Here is an 18,236-nt window from a genome sequence, read left to right as displayed (position 1 = left end):
AGTGTTTGCACGTTCTGTACATATAAGACTAAAGCCAGTTGAAGATGTTTTACAGATGGCACCTCCCGCTAGCAAGGCTCGCTAAGATGTTCCCAAACAGCTCACCAATTTGCTGGAAGTGTAACAAAGTTTATGGAACATATTACCATCTTTGGTGGACATGTCCGGCCACAAAAAAAGTATTGGGCCAAAATTAAGAAATGGTTGCAAAAAATAACAGATCAACCTATTGATTGGAAACCAGAGACATTTTTGTTAGGAATATGCGCTAGAAATTATACCAAAGAAATAAAATACTTAATCTTACATATGATAACAGTTGCAAGAATATCATATGCACAAAATTGGAAAAAAGAAAATACACCAACAGAGGAAGAATTGATAAAGAAAATCTTATTGTGCCGAGATGGACAAATTAACAAAGGAAATTAAAGAAAAGGAAGACACAGAATATTATGCAATATGGGATAAATGGTACAACTGGCTGGAGATTAGAAATAGTGAACAATAATGAAAGGGGAGAAATCATAAGTGTATAATGTTTGTAAGATAGTGTATAAAACGTATAAATTTAATATTATGAGTGATAGAAATGATAGAATAATAAGGGATAATGGGACAAGAAGGATATAAATATTATAAGGGGAAATGGCAGAAAATGTAAATATTAGAAGATTACCGCTACGAAACAGTTGTAATAAGGGAATATATGTTATATGTTATATGTTATGTTGTGTTATGTTTTATATATATATATATACATACATACATATGGGGGCTTATATATATATATATATACATACATACATATGGGGGCTTGGTTGTGCTCAATCTAGTCTGTGCTGCAGGGGGATTTGAGCTGGTGAGCTGCATAGCTGTTGTTTGGCTTTGTGGTCGTGCTACATCTTCATAGTGGGTGTCAGTCTGCTGCATGAATGGATTGGAGGGGTTTGAAATGGCTAATGTTGCAGCTGCGGTCTGGCTTCTGGTCCTTGGTCGTGCTTCATGATCAGTGTGGGTTTGGGTCTGCTTTCTGGGTGGATGTGCGGTGGTGACATCCTGTGTGGACCTTGTGAGTGTGGGTCTGGTGTCATTCCTCGTGTTAGGGACTCATTTGTCAATAAGGGCGGGTTTCCAAATGGCTGGTAGGCGGGAGGTGTCATCTCGTTTGTTCATGCTGTGGGCGTTATATATATATATATATATATATATATATATATATATATATATATATATATATATATATATATATATATATATATATATATATATATATATATCTATATATAACATAACATAACATAACATAACATAACATAACATAACATAACATAACATAACATAACATAACATAACATAACATCAGAGTTGGAAGGGACCTTGGAGGCCTTCTAGTCCAACCCCCTGCCCAGGCAGGAAACCCTACACCATCTCAGTCAGATGGTTATCCAACATTTTCTTAAAATTTCCACTGTTGGAGCATTCACAACTTCTGAAGGCAAGTCGTTCCACTTATTAATTGTTCTAACTGTCAGGAAATTTCTCCTTAGTTCTAAGTTGCTTCTTTCTTTGATCAGTTTCCACCCATTGCTTCTTGTTCTACCCTCAGGTGCTTTGGTGAACAGCCTGACTCCCTCTTCTTTGTGGCAGCCCCTGAGATATTGGAACACAGCTATCATGTCTCCCTAGTCCTTCTTTTTGTTAAACTAGACATACCCAGTTCCTGCAACCGTTCTTCATATGTTTTATCCTCCAGTCCCTAATCATCTTTGTTGCTCTTCTCTGCACTCTTTCTAGAGTCTCAACATCTTTTTTACATCGTGGCGACCAAAACTGGATGCAATATTCCAAGTGTGGCCTTACCAAGGCATTATAAAGTGGGTACTAACACTTCACGTGATCTTGATTCTATCCTCTGTTTATGCAGCCCAGAACTGTGTTGGCTTTTTTAACAGCTGCTGCACACTTCTGGCTCATATCTAAATGGTTATCCACTAGGACTCCAAGATCCCTCTCACAGGTACTACTATTGAGCAAGGTACCACATATACGGTACTGGTGCATTTTGTTTTTTGGCCTAAATGTAGAACCTTACTTTTTCACTGTTGAATTTCATTTTGTTAGATAGCCCAATGTTCAAGTCTGTCAAGATCTTTCTGTAACTTGAGCCTATCTTCTGGAGTGTTGGCTATTCCTGCCAGCTTGGTGTCATCTGCAAATTTGATGAGTTCCCATCTATCCCCTCGTCCAAGTCATTGATGAAGATGTTGAAGAGTACTGGGCCTAAAACAGAGCCTTGGGGTACTCCACTGCATACTTTCCTCCATGTGGATGTAGTTCCGTTGAGGACTACACGTTGAGTGCGGTTGGTCAGCCAGTTACGAATCCATCTGGTGGTGGTGCTGTCTAACCCACATTTTTCTACTTTATCTAGTAGTAGGTTATGGTCTACTTTATCAAATGCTTTACTGAAGTCCAAGTAAATTATATCGACAGCATTCCTCTGGTCTACTAATTTTGTCATTTTGTCAAAGAATGCGATAAGATTAGTCTGGCATGATCTGTTTTTGACAAACCCATGTTGGCTTTTGGTTATTACTTTGTTTGCTTCTAGGTGTTCGGTGATTCGTTGCTTGATTATCTTTTCCAGAATCTTCCCCGGTATTGAGGTCAGACTGATAGGTCTGTAGTTTCCTGGATCTGTTTTTTTTCCTTTTTTGAAGATGGGAATTACATCAGCTCTTTTCCAGAGGACTTTATATATATATAAAGACTAAAGCCACAGACCTCGATATATGACTTGGCTGTTTGAAGGATTACCTATCTAGTGAACCTGGTGAAATCGGTCATGTTGTATACATTTAGGGTCCCTCTAACCATGCCATATATTGTTACCTAGGAATTGTATTTTCTTTATCTCCTGCTGAAATAGCGTCATTTCCCCCCTACTCCAAAACAATCCATACAGTTCCCACCGTGATGATGTTCAGAAAGTCATCGAAAACTTGGCTTTCCTCCCAGGTTTTGGTCACAATGATGGTTGAGCCCCTCAAGGGCATTTGTTCTTACATAGAGCCTTCTGGATACTTATGCTCTTTTTTTCTTCTTTAATTGTACTTATCTTTTTTTTTTTAATTGTAAGCTTGCCAGATCCTTCTAGAGTTGGGCAGTCTCTAAACTATATCAAATCAATAATAAAGCCAACACTGCATTAAATGGATTATATAACTTATTTATTTATTTATTTATTTATTTATTTAATTAATTAATTAATTAATTAAACTTTTATACCGACCTTCTCCCGAAGGACTCAGGGCGATGTACAGCCTTCATTTAAAACAATTAATATACACACTAAAATAACAATTAAAAAGCTTATTCAATAAAAGGCCGAAATTAAAACCGTCCAATTGACCATATAAAATACCCAATAAAATTACAATTGAAAAATTTAAAATTTAAAATTTAGAGTTTAAAAATCAGGCCAGTCCCGCTTGGATAAATAAATAAGTTTTCAGTTCCCGGCGAAAGGTCCGAAGGTCAGGCAATTGGCGTAAACCGGGGGGAAGTTCGTTCCAGAGGTAGTGCTCACAGAGAAGGACCTTCTGGGGGCCGCCAGCCGACACTGGTTGGCGGACGACACCCTGAGAAGACCCTCTCTGTGAGCGTTTGAGTCTACTCTCTGGGATTGCAGTTAGACAGAGTCCTTACTTCTTCTGCCCTCTTTAATAATGATAATGTTAAAGAACTATGTGAATTAATAGTGTTAATATTACTGTTAACATTTTATGAACATTATAAACATTGTTTATGAATATATGAAATTAAGTCTCTGTCAGAAATAATTCATGCTGACTTAAATGTTTTGACCACAAGTATAGAGATAATTGGTCAGCCAAAGGTTTGCTGAATGAAAATTAGTAAAAGCAACAGAATGCTAGAAGAAAACGGGAGGTCGATCTACACAATGTTTCATGGTGATCTTTTTTATTTCTTTCTCAGCCATGACTACATTGTGGAAGAAGATGTTTTAGTGACCATACTCTACAATTCTTGAACCCCTTTACTAAGAACTGTTTACTTTCTTGTCTAGTTTATCTTTATCTTTAAAATATTTTGATTTGGATAAGCTTCAAACTATTGAGTTTTTTATTGCTAGCTTGGCAGCCTGGCTGGGAGGTGGGAAACTGGGATAGCTTGACTTGTGTAAGCAGTGGGTTGGCGCACCCACATGTGAGTACTTACTGGCCTACTGCTCATGCATGTTGAGTTGTGCACGTGCTCCGCCAGCCACTCACACGACCCAATTCGGAATAGGCCACAGTCCAGTAATGGGCCTCGCCCAGGGGTTGGGGATCCCTATTCTAGGGCACCATTGTGTGAAAAAGCAGAATTCTTCTTTCTTATTCACTGTATCTGAGAAAAGAAAGCATTAGGTATTAGAAAGTGCTTTTATATCACCTGGCTTTACTGATATTTATCTCATTATTATTGTAATGAAAAGGCTCATGGGGTCAGTTTTATATAAAGTAGGTAATCTGTATTTTAGCTGACCCATTATGATTAGTAGTCAGAGGTGATGCGAGTTACAATTCAAGATCATCCCACTTGCATGATAGACAATTAACTATATGTATATTACTTAAATATAATATGCCCATCTGCATCCAGGAAAATTAATATCTTTGCTCTGGGATGGGGTTGAACTACTCCATGCATAATCTTGGGATTCTACTAGACTCACAGCTCCTGCTGAAAAATTAGGTGGCTAGGGCATCCTTTGCTCAACTTTGTATTGTGCGCCAGTTATACCCTTTTTTGGATGCGGAGGCTTTTCACTCGGTCATTTATGCCCCAGTCATCTCCTATTTGGACTGTTTCAATGCACATTACATAGGCCTACCCTTGAAAAGTAGATGGTTAGTACAAAGTAAGACCAATCGAACAATTTGGGCTTCCCAAAGATTGGCACGTGTAATATAAGCTCAGGCACATGAGCTGCAGCCCAGTCTGCTTCTGGGTTCAATTCAAGGTGTTGGTTATGATCTACATGACATGAAGTCAGAACCATTCATTACATCATCCTGTCCCAACCAGTCAGACAGGGACAATATGTTGTGGGCCCCTTCAATCCAATCCAATCCAATCCAATCCAATCCAATCCAATCCAGAATTAAAATACATTTATAAAACAACTAGTATCTTATAAGTGAGATCTAGGATGTAGCCTATTTTAAAAATTATATTAAGTATGATATCTGAAATTACAATGAAGTAAAGTAATTCAGAAAGAAAGCGTTCTGTGCAGTTGCCCCAGAGGTGAGTGCTCACAGAGAAGGACCTTCCCCTGGGGGCCGCCAGCCGACACTGCTTGGCGGACGGCACCCTGAGAAGACCCTCTCTGTGAGAGCGTACGGGTCGGTCAAAACTTAAATGAGTTTTGAGTCTACTCTCTGGGATTGCAGTTAGACAGAGTCCTTACTTCTTCTGCTCTCTTTAATAATGATAATGTTAAAGAACTATGTGAATTAATAGTGTTAATATTACTGTTAACATTTTATGAACATTATAAACGTTTATGAATATATGAAATTAAGTCTCTCTCAGAAATAATTCATGCTGACTTAAATGTTTTGACCACAAGTATAGAGATAATTGGTCAGCCAAAGGTTTGCTGAATGAAAATTAGTAAAAGCAACAGAATGCTAGAAGAAAAAGGGAGGTCGATCTACACAATGTTTCATGGTGATCTTTTTTATTTCTTTCTCAGCCGTGACTACATTGTGGAAGAAGATATTTTAGTGGCCATACTCTACAATTCTTGAACCCCTTTACTAAGAACTGTTTACTTTCTTGTATAGTTTATCTTTCAGGATGAGCTTAAAATATTTTGATTTGGATAAGCTTCAAACTATTGAGTTTTTTATTGCTAGCTTGGCAGCCTGACTGGGAGGTGGGAAACTGGGATAGCTTGACTTGTGTAAGCAGCGAGTTGGCGCACCCACATGTGAGTACCTACTGGCCTACTGCTCATGCATGTTGAGTTGTGCACGTGCTCCGCCAGCCACTCACATGACCCAATTCGGAATAGGCCACAGTCCAGTAATGGGCCTCGCCCAGGGGTTGGGGATCCCTATTCTAGGGCACCATTGTGTGAAAAAGCAGAATTCTTCTTTCTTATTCACTGTATCTGAGAAAAGAAAGCATTAGGTATTAGAAAGTGCTTTTATATCACCTGGCTTTACTGATATTTATCTCATTATTATTGTAATGAAAAGGCTCATGGGGTCAGTTTTAGATAAAGTAGGTAATCTGTATTTTAGCTGACCCATTATGATTAGTAGTCAGAGGTGATGCGAGTTACAATTCAAGATCATCCCACTTGCATGATAGACTATTAACTATATGTATATTACTTAAATATAATATGCCCATCTGCATCCAGGAAAATTAATATCTTTGCTCTGGGATGGGGTTGAACTACTCCATGCATAATCTTGGGATTCTACTAGACTCACAGCTCCTGCTGAAAAATTAGGTGGCTAGGGCATCCTTTGCTCAACTTTGTATTGTGCGCCAGTTATACCCTTTTTTGGATATGGAGGCTTTTCACTCGGTTATTTATGCCCCAGTCATCTCCTATTTGGACTGTTTCAATGCACGTTACATAGGCCTACCCTTGAAAAGTAGATGGTTGGTACAAAGTAAGACCAATCGAACAATTTGGGCTTCCCAAAGATTGGCACGTGTAATATCAGCTCAGGCACATGAGCTGCAGCCCAGTCTGCTTCTGGGTTCAATTCAAGGTGTTGGTTATGATCTACATGACATGAAGTCAGAACCATTCATTACATCATCCTGTCCCAACCAGTCAGACAGGGACAATATGTTGTGGGCCCCTTCAATCCAATCCAATCCAATCCAATCCAATCCAATCCAATCCAGAATTAAAATACATTTATAAAACAACTAGTATCTTATAAGTGAGATCTAGGATGTAGCCTATTTTAAAAATTATATTAAGTATGATATCTGAAATTACAATGAAGTAAAGTAATTCAGAAAGAAAGCGTTCTGTGCAGTTGCCCCAGAGGTGAGGCAGGTTCCCACTCTACTGGCCATTCGGAAGGGCATAAAAACATGGCTCTGCAGCCTTGCTTGGCACTCACAGGGGTGCAGGCAGATATTTGTATGACATTTTTCTTTTGTTTTTCTTTTGTTTGTTTTGGCACCTCTGAGTCATTTTTTGACTAATTGTGACTGCCTGGACAAATCCCTGCAGATTTCTTGGCAAAGTGGCTTGCCATTGCCTCCTTCTCACAGCTGGGACTGGGAGGATGACTGGCATAGGATCACTCAACTGGCTTTGTGCCTAAGGAGGAAATAGAACTCATGATCTTCCAGTTTCTAGCCTGATACCTTAACCATTACATCAAACTGGCTCTCAATTCATAATTAACATTGTATTAACAATGTTATTAATCCTTGAGACAGAATTGTCCATAAGGAGATGAAAACAATGTCACGTAGATGGTAGTTTTGATTGAGATCAGGGGTGTCAAACTCAATTTCACTGAGGGCTGCATCAGGGCTGTGGTCGACCTCGGGGGCCCTGGGTGGCCATGGCCAACTGGGTGGGCGTGGCCATCTTGACACAAGTCCCCAAACTGCTGGCATCTTTCCTCTTTGCATTGGGTAGACCGGGCTGAAGCCACACTAGCACGATGTTTCCTCTTTGCATTGGGTAGACTGTGATGAAGCCACACTGGCCCAATGTTTCCTATTCATATTGGGTAGACTGGGCCGAAGCAACGCAGGTAGGCTGCAGGCTGAAGCGAGAGGGCCAAGTCCCTTACATTTTCCAGGACAGCCCCATGGGTTGAATCCAACCACATCGCTGGCTGAATCCGGCCTGTGGGCCTTGAGTTTGACACCCCTGATCTAGATTATTGCCATCAACTTGAATTTCTGACTTTTCCCCAGAAAAGTCAGAAAAACCAGGAAGCAAACAGGATTATTGGGTGTTCATAACATTGTACTGATGTTACAAAACTAAATGGCCTAAATCTAATGAAGGTTTGCTCCCACCCTGCAAATCAATAATGCTCACACCCTAGGAGGAAAAGGAGAGGTAACCTTTAAGTTCTCTGAGGTATTTAAAGAAATAAGAGGCTGCATGCTTTTTAGAAATATTTGGGTTCCTGATGCATTCACTACAAATATAATTCAGAGAAGCCCTGAAGTTGCAACTTGCTTAGCTTTTGTCTAAATCCAGCTTTGACTTCACTGATACAGACAAATGATATTCTTGGCATAGTCTATAATAGATTTGCAAGTGCTTCCTTTCAGAATGATTTTCATCTTCCTAGCCTAATTTACAGCTCTGGTATCTCGTGGTAATTGCTCAGCCAAGTACCAACCAGGTAATCCTATTAAGTCTATGCTCAGTGAGTGTGATTCCATGGATATTTCAGCAAGTCAGAGGTATGGCTAATATTTGTAAATGTAAATATAGCAAAGTTGCTTTTAAATATGTAAAATAGCAAAATTTCTTGCTTTCCAGATCCCTTTCTGCTTCTGAACCAGTCCCCCATTTAGCTGCCTTTATTTTCAGCCTTTCACACCCAGATGGAAGAGAGAAGCCACACAACCCGTTTAGTTCTTTTTCTTGTACAACTTAAAGTTGTACAGTAGTTCTTTGCAAAGAAACCATCACTCCAAAACCGGTCCTACCTACAAATTCTGTGATTAACTGCACTCTCCTGCAGGAAATTTTCAGACAAATCTTGTCTTTCGCTCCAGTTCTAATGATATTGTTGGAGTAAGGGGGGGAAGGGAGAAATCTTGACGTTGTTACATTTGTAGAAGTTGGTGGAGCTGCCTGTGGTGACAGCTGGGGCTGAATTTGGGGAAAAAACATCCTCCAAAAAGGCAACCCGCAGACACAAAATGAAAGTGCCTTGAAACAGTAGGTCTTAAGAAAAGAGCAGTTTGGTTGCAGAGAATTCGGGCAAGAAGTCCTCGCCAAGCCGACATGATAAGCTCTGATCTTTTCTTGTACCTGCTTGGGCATCATTGCAGACAGCGTGGATCCTACAATCGCTATGACTAAGCGCCTGGCTCCCGTTAACGCATTGGGTAATTCCACCGGAGGCGTGAATATTAGTCCCAGCTCCCAATAAGAACATCGTCGGTTGAGGCTTCTCGCCTTTGTGTTTAGAAATAGCCACAAGCCCTGTGTCTCATCAAAAGCGAAAAGCAGATTAAGCGGCTCACTTTCCTTAGAAGAAAAGGATTTGGGAGCCCAGCGGGAACTAAAAACTCCAATCCGTTTGAGGCGGCATCGGGCTGCAAGCCTAACTTTGGCAGTGATCGGAAAATTGCAAACAAGCGGATCTGGGACCGGGAATTCTAAGTCACTGGGCTACTTGTCCTAAAATCCACGAATTTCATATCACCAGGTTAGCTGTGACTGGAGTTGGACGTTTTTGCAGAGGCTCACAAAGCCCGGGCAAGAAGTGAGATCTATACATAATGCATCTTTTTGCGTTCCCCTTATTTCTGTTTCAAGAAATCTGTTTTTCCTATCCTCGGATCGCAGCTGTCGGGCTCCTGGTTTGGAGAAGTGGCTTTTGTCGTTTGTGACTTCTTGATTCTCAAAGACACCCCTCCCCCTCCTTTAGAAAACGCTCCTGCAAGGCACTGCATGGGATCCGTCGTGACATTATTTTTGGACCACGCTGAAAATGATCATTTGGATGAGGCTTCGCGTATTACTGCCAAGGCGCCTGACTTTTGGCTTACTTGGGAATCTCCGCCGTAACTGGTGGGGCTAAATCAAACGACAGTCGTCGCCTCTTCTTCTTTTTGTCCAGCTCGACTCCGGGTGATATATTTTCTTTGCAACAAATACGGAAGTCATTTAGGATTTCTTCTTCTTCCAGAACACTTTTGTTTTTTCCATTTTTCTAGCCGCCTTGGGGTTTTCTGACTATCTGCCATCTAAATATTTCAACGCCGCAGAGCTTCCCAATGAAAAGCAAATAGATCTGCCCACTGGCTTCGTGGGGAACGCTGCAAAAGGTCTGGTAAACTTCCCACTGGATTTTTGTTTTTTTAAACCTATAGATTCGACTTTTACCGGAGAGGAGGTTGCGCAACTGGACTTTCTTAGCTTGTATATATCTCTCTCTTTTCCTTCGGGCAGCACCTTCGCAAGCAGCAGGTGGGGGAGGATAATCAACACCACTCGCAGAAGCTACGGTTAGATTTCTCCCACCCATCCCTCCTTCCCGGCCCAGCGGCTATTTCTCCTCGCTCACCCCGCCCCCTCCTCTCCCCCTCCCCACGCGGCTCTTCTTTTTGCGTGGATGCCACTGACGGCGCGCGCGAGAAGAAGCGGCGGCTGCAGGCTGGGAAATCCCTGTGTGTGAAAAAGCAGCCGCTATTGCGGACTTTGTCCTTTTGGCGCGGCTGCGGTGGGGGGGACGGGGACTGAGTGAGAAAAAAAAAAGAGGAGAGTTGAATCCGTTTCAAGGGAATCTGCCTCTTTCCCGCTGCTGGGCTTAGGATCGCCATCCCGGCTCCGCCTCCCCTTCTCCTAGGCGATCTCTCTTCGCAGCCGAGTCTCGGATGGTGCCTTGAAGGGTGGAAGGAAAAAAGGGATCTTACTCGAGAAGAAGAGGAACCCGGAGGAGGTCTATTCCCTCTGCTACCTCCGGACGGAGGGAAAGAGATAATTCGCTGCCGCCGGCCTGACACTAAACTTTTATTGCAGTGTCTCCAGCCCGCCCCACTCTTGCTCTTGGACCCAGAAAGACTGCAGCGCGCAGAGCAAAGATTCTTCGCAGGTTGGCCACGCAGGAGGAGGGCGAGGGTGGAAAAGACGCCATCTCTTGCTTGGGGCAGACACTGAAGGGCGCTTGGGAGGCGGAGGCAGAGACGGCGGCGACACCGCCAAGACTGCGCGGCCCTGCGGGGTCTCGCTCCGGATCGCTGCTTGAGAGATTCTCCCGGGTTAAATTGCTTCTGGTCTGAATTGTGATTTCTTTTCTCTCCCCCACCCCTCTCTCCTTTCCTGGTTCTACTACCCCGGCCGGAGGAGACGCACTTTTATTTCGGCTTGATGTGCTGCCACGAAGCGGGCGACGTGAGCTTAGCTGACTTTAAACGGCTTCGCCTTTAATAATAAGGATTGCGCGGCGGGCCCCCAAAGATGACTAAATCCCCCACAGGGTGAGCCCATTTTTGCCCTCTGCCCCCTTCCCTTGTTCTTTCCACCCCTTCTCCCCCGCCGCTCCCCGGAGAAGCCTTTTCTTCCCACTTTGGGGGCCTCACCCCACCTCGTCCCACCCGGGAACCGATGACAGGCCCACCCGGCTTCTTCCCTTCTGTGCGCCGTAATAACTCTAAAAGGCCGGACGAGCTCGGCCTCCAAATTCTCTCCGAAAGACTGGTTGCTGTGTGGGAAACTGGCGATTAAAGCGGGAGGAGAGAAGCCCGCCTCCCTCCCGCGCCGGAGCCTGGGAGCTCCCTGTTGGCGGCCGTTTGCCGTCGCCCGGAGTCGAGCTTTTGCGTCTCTTCTTCCTCTCTCGCTTTTCTTGGCCGGTTATGCAGACTCCCGGCGGCTGCGGCGGCCGCTGCTAGCTGGCTGCTCTGGAGCCGAGCGGTGGAAATGGTCGCTCCTTGCCAAACGGCGGGGCGAGAGCGCGAGCGAGTGCAGAGGGGGACGTCGAGCTTCTGGGCTGAGCGTGTGCCGCGCGCGTGGGCTCCCGGCTGCTCGGCTCTCCACCGTGGAAGCCCTCCCGTCTCTAGATGGAATTAGTGGAGAGCGAAGCCCCTTGTGTAAGGAACAGACATGATCCATGGACGCAGCTTGTTTCACAGTGAGTACCGCTTCCCCCGCGCCCGCCTTGGATTGAGACTTGAACGCGCTCTGCCGGGCACTTGCGTCGGCCAACCCCTTCTCCCTCCTCCTTCCCCCCTCCCTCCGGCGAAAGGTTGTTGCAAACTAGGAGAAGGAGATCAGTTGCGGAAAAAAATGTGAATGGCGTAGGTGTAAATCTTTCCCCTGCCGCCGCCTCAGGCGCTTCCCCCTCCCCCCTCCCCCCACGGAATCGCGAAACGAGGGACCGGACACCCTGAAACCTTGAACTATCGCCGTGAGGAAACTCCTCGCTCGTAGATCCGGCTTGCGATCTAGTCTAGGAGAATCCAGTTGGGGGCAAATCTGCCCCACAAACCCATATGTGGAAGGGGAGAAGGGCGGAAGGGACCGGGAGACCTTGCCCGCTAAAACTCTCTTCACTTTTTTTTTTTTAAAAAACCCTTATAACAGTTAAGCCAGCAGAGATTTTAAAACCGCGCAGAAGTCGGTACATTCTGGAATTTGGCCAATTCCGGTGGGGTGGCGGGTGGGGGGGGGCGCTTCAGCCTGTTATTTGCTCTCGTTGGGAATCCGGTTCTCTGAAATTCACTGGAACTTACTTCTGGGTAACCAGGTTCAAAATCAGAATGGCTCTGTGTCCCTTCTCCTCATCTTCAGTTCCAGGTTGTGTATGTAGATTTGAGTCCCAGGTAGGCTTGAGGATGAGATTTTCACCGAATGAATGGCAAATATCCGTCCCTGGAGCCAGCTGTCTAAATTAATCCAAACTCATTAATTACTGACATTATTCAGGATTAAAACAAAGGCTGCTGAGTTTTGAGTAGTTCTTCCTCTTTCAGGAAGCCCTGTTATTACATTTAAGTCAGTGGCTGGAGATTACTCTTAAATCTTAAAGTTACAGTTTTCCTTAGGTTTCTTTCAGTATTTAAAATTCTCAAGTCGTATGTATAAATCTACATGCTTTCACAAATACTAGTGGAACTGGGAGAATTTTTTTTCATTTAATAGTACTTATATGTCTAATTCCATAACAATTTACTAAACAAATTCAGAAATATTATTTTTATTTAAATAATGAATTTAATAATGAGGTTAAATAATGAATTTAAATATGTTCAAGCATAATAGACATCTCAGCAAACCTAGTACAAAACTGCCTCTAATACCTGATTTATTTGATTAAAAAGATCAATTTCTTTTGAAGGGTCAGTGATGGGCCCTAGATAAATTGGTTTTCAGCTTATTTTTTTCTGTTCTGACTGGATACAGTGTACACAAGCATTAGTATCTTGAAGGAGGCTGTGAATCAAAAAGCTTAATGGGATGTGAAAATGGAGACAGTACTATTCTTAATTTTGGCTTTAAAAGAAAACTGCTTTCTTTCAAAGTATAGTGAATGGATTTTTTTTGAGTCAGGATGGTAGTAGATAAAATGTTCCTTTTCTCCTATCCTATTTATTTGATGGAGGTCATAGAAAATAATCAGATGAAAGGAAAAGGGATTTAGCATTAATTCATTTCTAGTCAAGTGAATAATTTAATTTAAAAAGTTATTTGTAGTTAAAATCATCTGGTTAATATTCAAGTGCTCAGTAGCTAATAAGATGCATAATTTCTCCAATAATGTGCAAATAGATTCATACATTAAACAATATTAAGCTCATTTGATTACTATTAAATAATTCTGCCATTAAATTTAATGGGGTGTGTCCATATCTTTTAATTTATATCATATCAATAGTCATATAAAGTGTATGGGTTATTACTATGTCCATTTTTTTCAGAAGTAGATGAAGCTGAGGAATATCTTCCTGGTTTTGAATTATTATAGTTATTTCAGTAATTCTAAGTCAGGAATTTGGGTTAAATTCTGTTAACTTTGGAATAAATATGGTAGAACATTCTGCAACATAAACCTGCAAAGAATATTATGGTATGATTATGAATATATAGTACATGATTCAATAGTAAAGTACTCATCAGCTTTTCTTATGAACATCTAAACAAATCTTATGTCATTTATATACACTGAATGGTCTTTCACTATACAAACATAAACCTTCATCTAAATATCCATTAAAGTAGGCAAACAGATATTCTCTGGATGTTTTGGACTACAAATCCATAATGCTTATTGCTGATCAGGTTTCAAAACATTAAGAATGTAACAGGTTGACTACATGGTTTACAGTGTCAATTTGATTCATATCAGTGAATGGAGTTAGGCATGAAAAACCACTGGTTTCCTACTTTAGTATAGAGGGATGCATATTTTAATATTGTTTATGATTATTTTCAGAAAGTAGCTTGAGTTTCAATAAGGATGTTTCCAGATAAGATTTCTGGTTTATAATTATAGAATTTTTGTTTGTGACTTTCCTTTCTCATCTCAACTTCCTTCCTTTTCTTGCCACAAATCATTCACTAAAGAGAGAGAAGCAGAAGGGAGTAGGAAAACTCAATGACTTTTGATTGGTAATAGTTCTCTGTTTGAAGTCCCCCAGTTCATAGTATAAATGTCAGAATCTGTCTTTGAAAGAACAACATATAAATCATGGTTTTCTCTTTCTTGTTTTGGAATTGTGGAAATATCATATGCTCAGTCTGCCTATTTAAAAATAAAATTTAAATACTTAGTATATTCCATGGTGGCAGCTATTGTTTAGGAACAAGAAAATAAAATGACAACAATAGACTTCAAGTATATATTCCCTCCCCTACAGCCTCTATCTAACTACACAATTTTTCTCCTTCCTCTGTTTCTTAAATGTACTGATATAATTCCAAAAGCCTGAAATTTCTTTAAAGTGTTTTGGAAATCCAAGATGAATAATGCATTTAGTTAATAGCAGAGTTTCTCTTCACAGTATTTCTTACTAAATACATTTTTGACAGGACAGAAACCTTTTTGTTCAATCAATTTATTATACAGTGGTGTTTGTCTCAGAATATATTGCTGACTTCCAAAACAAAACTTTTGTTTCAAAGGAAAGTGGGTTATGTTGGTGTTATGAAATATAAAATACCGGTAAACAATATTTAACTCAGAATATCATGTTCTCAACTAAGTTCTTTAACCGCTAACAAGCTATGTACATTGATTTGGGCACATATGGGCAATGCCACAATATGAGGCTAAAAGCTCAAGGAATAGCTTGACGTTGGCTGGGCTTCAAACTTGTGAGTATCAAACTCACACGGTCAGGTTGTAAAGTCAACCAATGGCCACTACGGGGAAACAGATTTTAGAACTCTGGTGTTCCAGTCCAAGAATAGTAACAATAGTGATTATTTCTCTAGTTTATTCATACATTGTCTTAATCCTAGAATACAATGGAAAATCCTTTTGTTCTCCAAACCACATTTGGCAACAGGCTGGAAGTGGTATCTGTGTACAGGCATTTCTTATCTGCACGGTTTATTATCTTTTTATAACTCTTACAATACCAAGGTAGGATTATGAAGCAGAATTAAAAGCCCAAGAACTGTGCATGGCAAAATGCTGTGATTCCATCACTTTAAGAGGAGGATAATAAATAAAATAACAAGATAGCAGGTAATATTAAAAATTACTGAGGACCTTATGTAGACCAGAATTGACCAAGCATAAACTAAGTCTGTTTTAAAATAGAAAACTACTTCAGATGTTATGCTACTATTAGAAGGCAAGGAAATTTGAAGCTTTAGAGTATAAGATAGCAAGACAGAAATTGTTAGAATCCTAGAAGTATCCACAGTGGTTTTAGGAAAAATGTGAAGAGTAGCTAGTTAAGGGACTATCTGTCAGGCCTCAGGACTTCTTCAGAACCAAAGCAACGTATCTTTGAAACAGTTCAGAAGGGACATTGGAGGTGTTCTAGTCCAGCCGCTTGTCCAAGGAAGAGATTATACCAAATGACTGTCCATCTCTTCTTAAACACTTCCAGTGATGGAGCAACCACAACTTCTGAAGGCAAGCCATTCCACTGATTAATTGTTCTCACTGACAGGAAATTTCTCCTTAGTTCTAGGTTGGTTGTCCTCTTGACAAGTTTCATCTAGTACTCCTTGTCATGTCCTAAAGTGCTTTGGAGAATACGTTGATCCTCTCTTCTTAGTGATTTATCTTTTAATATTACAAATGGAGGAATTTGTAAGTTTTATAGTACTATCAAGTTTCAATTCAGCCTTATTCGTAACAATTACTAGTGGAAAGTGAATCAATGTAACAAGTTTCCAATGACAAATATTTGTAAATGCTAATGGAATTAGTGAAGTGCCTACTATGGCCATACAGAATCAATTATATAAGATCTGGTTGACTCACCCTTCTATCCTTCCGAGGTCGGTAAAATGTCCCAGATTGTTGGGGGCAATATGCTGACTCAGTAAACCACTTAGAGAGGGTTGTAAAGCACTATGAAGTGGTATATAAGTCTAAGTGCTTTTGCTATCTGAATATTGCTTTATCCTCCTTTTTCTTAGTGGTTTTTAAATAATGTTTGCTGACCTGTTGCAAGACACCCTGAGACGAAAATCTAGGAAAAAGTGGTAATGGGATTCTAAGATTGTAACTAAAGAAAATTCATAAATGATACATTTAAGTTCCCAATAGTTATGGGGCAGCTAATTCTATGAAGCCACTAATGGATACATAGGGGAAGAAATTCTGCAAGTTATTTTTCTCTAGGATTTTCTTAAATTATTGCTTTTAAGTAGCTTGCATGCATCAAAAATAAAAAATGCTATGATCCTAAGATGTACAGATCATTAGATATAAGTTTTGAACTTTAGCAGCATATACCGTATTTTGTACTAAGTGCACATATTTCTTGATTGGCATACCTGTATAAATGGGGAAAGGAGAAAATTATGCTCAATGAAGACACAACAGAGTTGGTGTAACAATGTCAGTGGACTCTAGATGTTAGAACTGAATAGGTGCATTATTATTATTCACCTAATTTTCTAAATACCCAGCTTGATTCTGCTGTAAATATATGAAATAATGTTTCTTGGTGCCTGCAGAAAATGGAATGCAACAACACAGAAACTTTTAAGACAAGTATTCCTTAATGGTATTCAAAAGCCTACTAGCTGGATGAAAGAGAATTCAAAGGGCTATTTATTAAATTCATTCATTGGATGACCTTGAAGAAATACTAAATACCAAAATGCAAACTATAGAAAGAGTTAATCCATTCATGGGATTATTACAAATTATGATTGTAGGAAACTATAATGAATGCTTTGTATGAATGACCAGTTTTTAAAGCGCTCAAACCAAAGCTGGCATTGGTTCTCAATAATTGAAGCTCTGTTTTAAAATGCAAATGGCATGCAATAGTGCTTTCAATAAGGATAAAATTTAACATTTCTTTTCACGTAAAATACATATTGGTAAATGGGCAACTTTACAGCACTTGCATTTCAAATTGTAATAGCTTGTAGCTTAGTAACTCCCATTCACTGCAACAAAAAGGCCTTAAGAGTTGTAAACCTAATCTTGCATAGCTTCTTCTCCAAAAACACTACACTACTAACCAGAGCATATAAAACATTCGCTAGACCAATTCTTGAATACAGATAAACTGTCTGGAACCCATACCACATTTCTGACATCGATACAATTGAACGTGTCCAGAAATATTTTACAAGAAGAGTTCTCCACTCCTCTGTAACCAACAAAGTACCTTATGCCACCAGATTTGAAATCCTGGGTTCAGAAAATTTAGAACTCGCCGCCTTCGACATGACCTGAGTTTAACTCATCGAATCATCTATTACAATGTCCTTCCTGTCAAAGACTACTTCAGCTTCAATTGCAACAATACACAAGCACACAATAGATTTAAGCTTAATGTTAATCTTGATTGCAGAAAATATGACTTCAGTAACAGAGTTGTTAATGCTTGGAATACACTACCTGACTCTGTGGTCTCTTCCCAAAATCCCCAAAGCTTCAACCAAAAACTGTCTACTATTGACCTCACCCCATTCTGAAGAGGTCTGTAAGGGGCGTGCATAAGAGCACAAGCGTGCCTACCGTTCCTGTCCTATTGTTTCCTTTCGTTATATCCAATTAATATAGTCATTACATACTCATACTTATATATATGCTTATATATTGTATAGTTATTTCATGCTTATGCTTATATATACTGTGTGACAAAATAAATAAAATAAATAAGTTCATCTTTGAAGAACATACAGACAATCCTTCTATATACAAAGAATGCAAGTATCATTTGTACATTGTATATTCTAATGCAAATGATACTCAGTAAGCAGCTATTTGGTGCAAACGACTCTTTGAATATAATATCAAAAGACATACCAGTCTACAGAAATGGTGCTTATGCAACCATTA

The 18,236-nt window shown here is 40.5% G+C and overlaps 1 protein-coding gene across 1 annotated transcript in view; it reads left to right on the top strand.

Moving 5' to 3' along the window:
* The first annotated feature begins 11,731 nt into the window (after window positions 1-11,731).
* The window catches only part of NETO1 (neuropilin and tolloid like 1), a 107,041-nt gene continuing 100,536 nt past the window's right edge, over window positions 11,732-18,236 (top strand). The window contains exon 1 of the mRNA XM_058178197.1: window positions 11,732-11,885. Within this exon, the coding sequence (XP_058034180.1) occupies window positions 11,858-11,885 (28 nt within the window). The 5' untranslated portion in view covers window positions 11,732-11,857. The remainder of the gene's footprint in view (window positions 11,886-18,236) is intronic.

The sequence above is a fragment of the Ahaetulla prasina genome, chromosome 3 (assembly GCF_028640845.1).
Source record: "Ahaetulla prasina isolate Xishuangbanna chromosome 3, ASM2864084v1, whole genome shotgun sequence".
Classification (NCBI taxonomy): Eukaryota; Metazoa; Chordata; class Lepidosauria; order Squamata; family Colubridae; genus Ahaetulla; species Ahaetulla prasina.
Note: the sequence above shows the minus strand (reverse complement) of the source record. Positions and strands in the feature narration are given on the sequence as shown.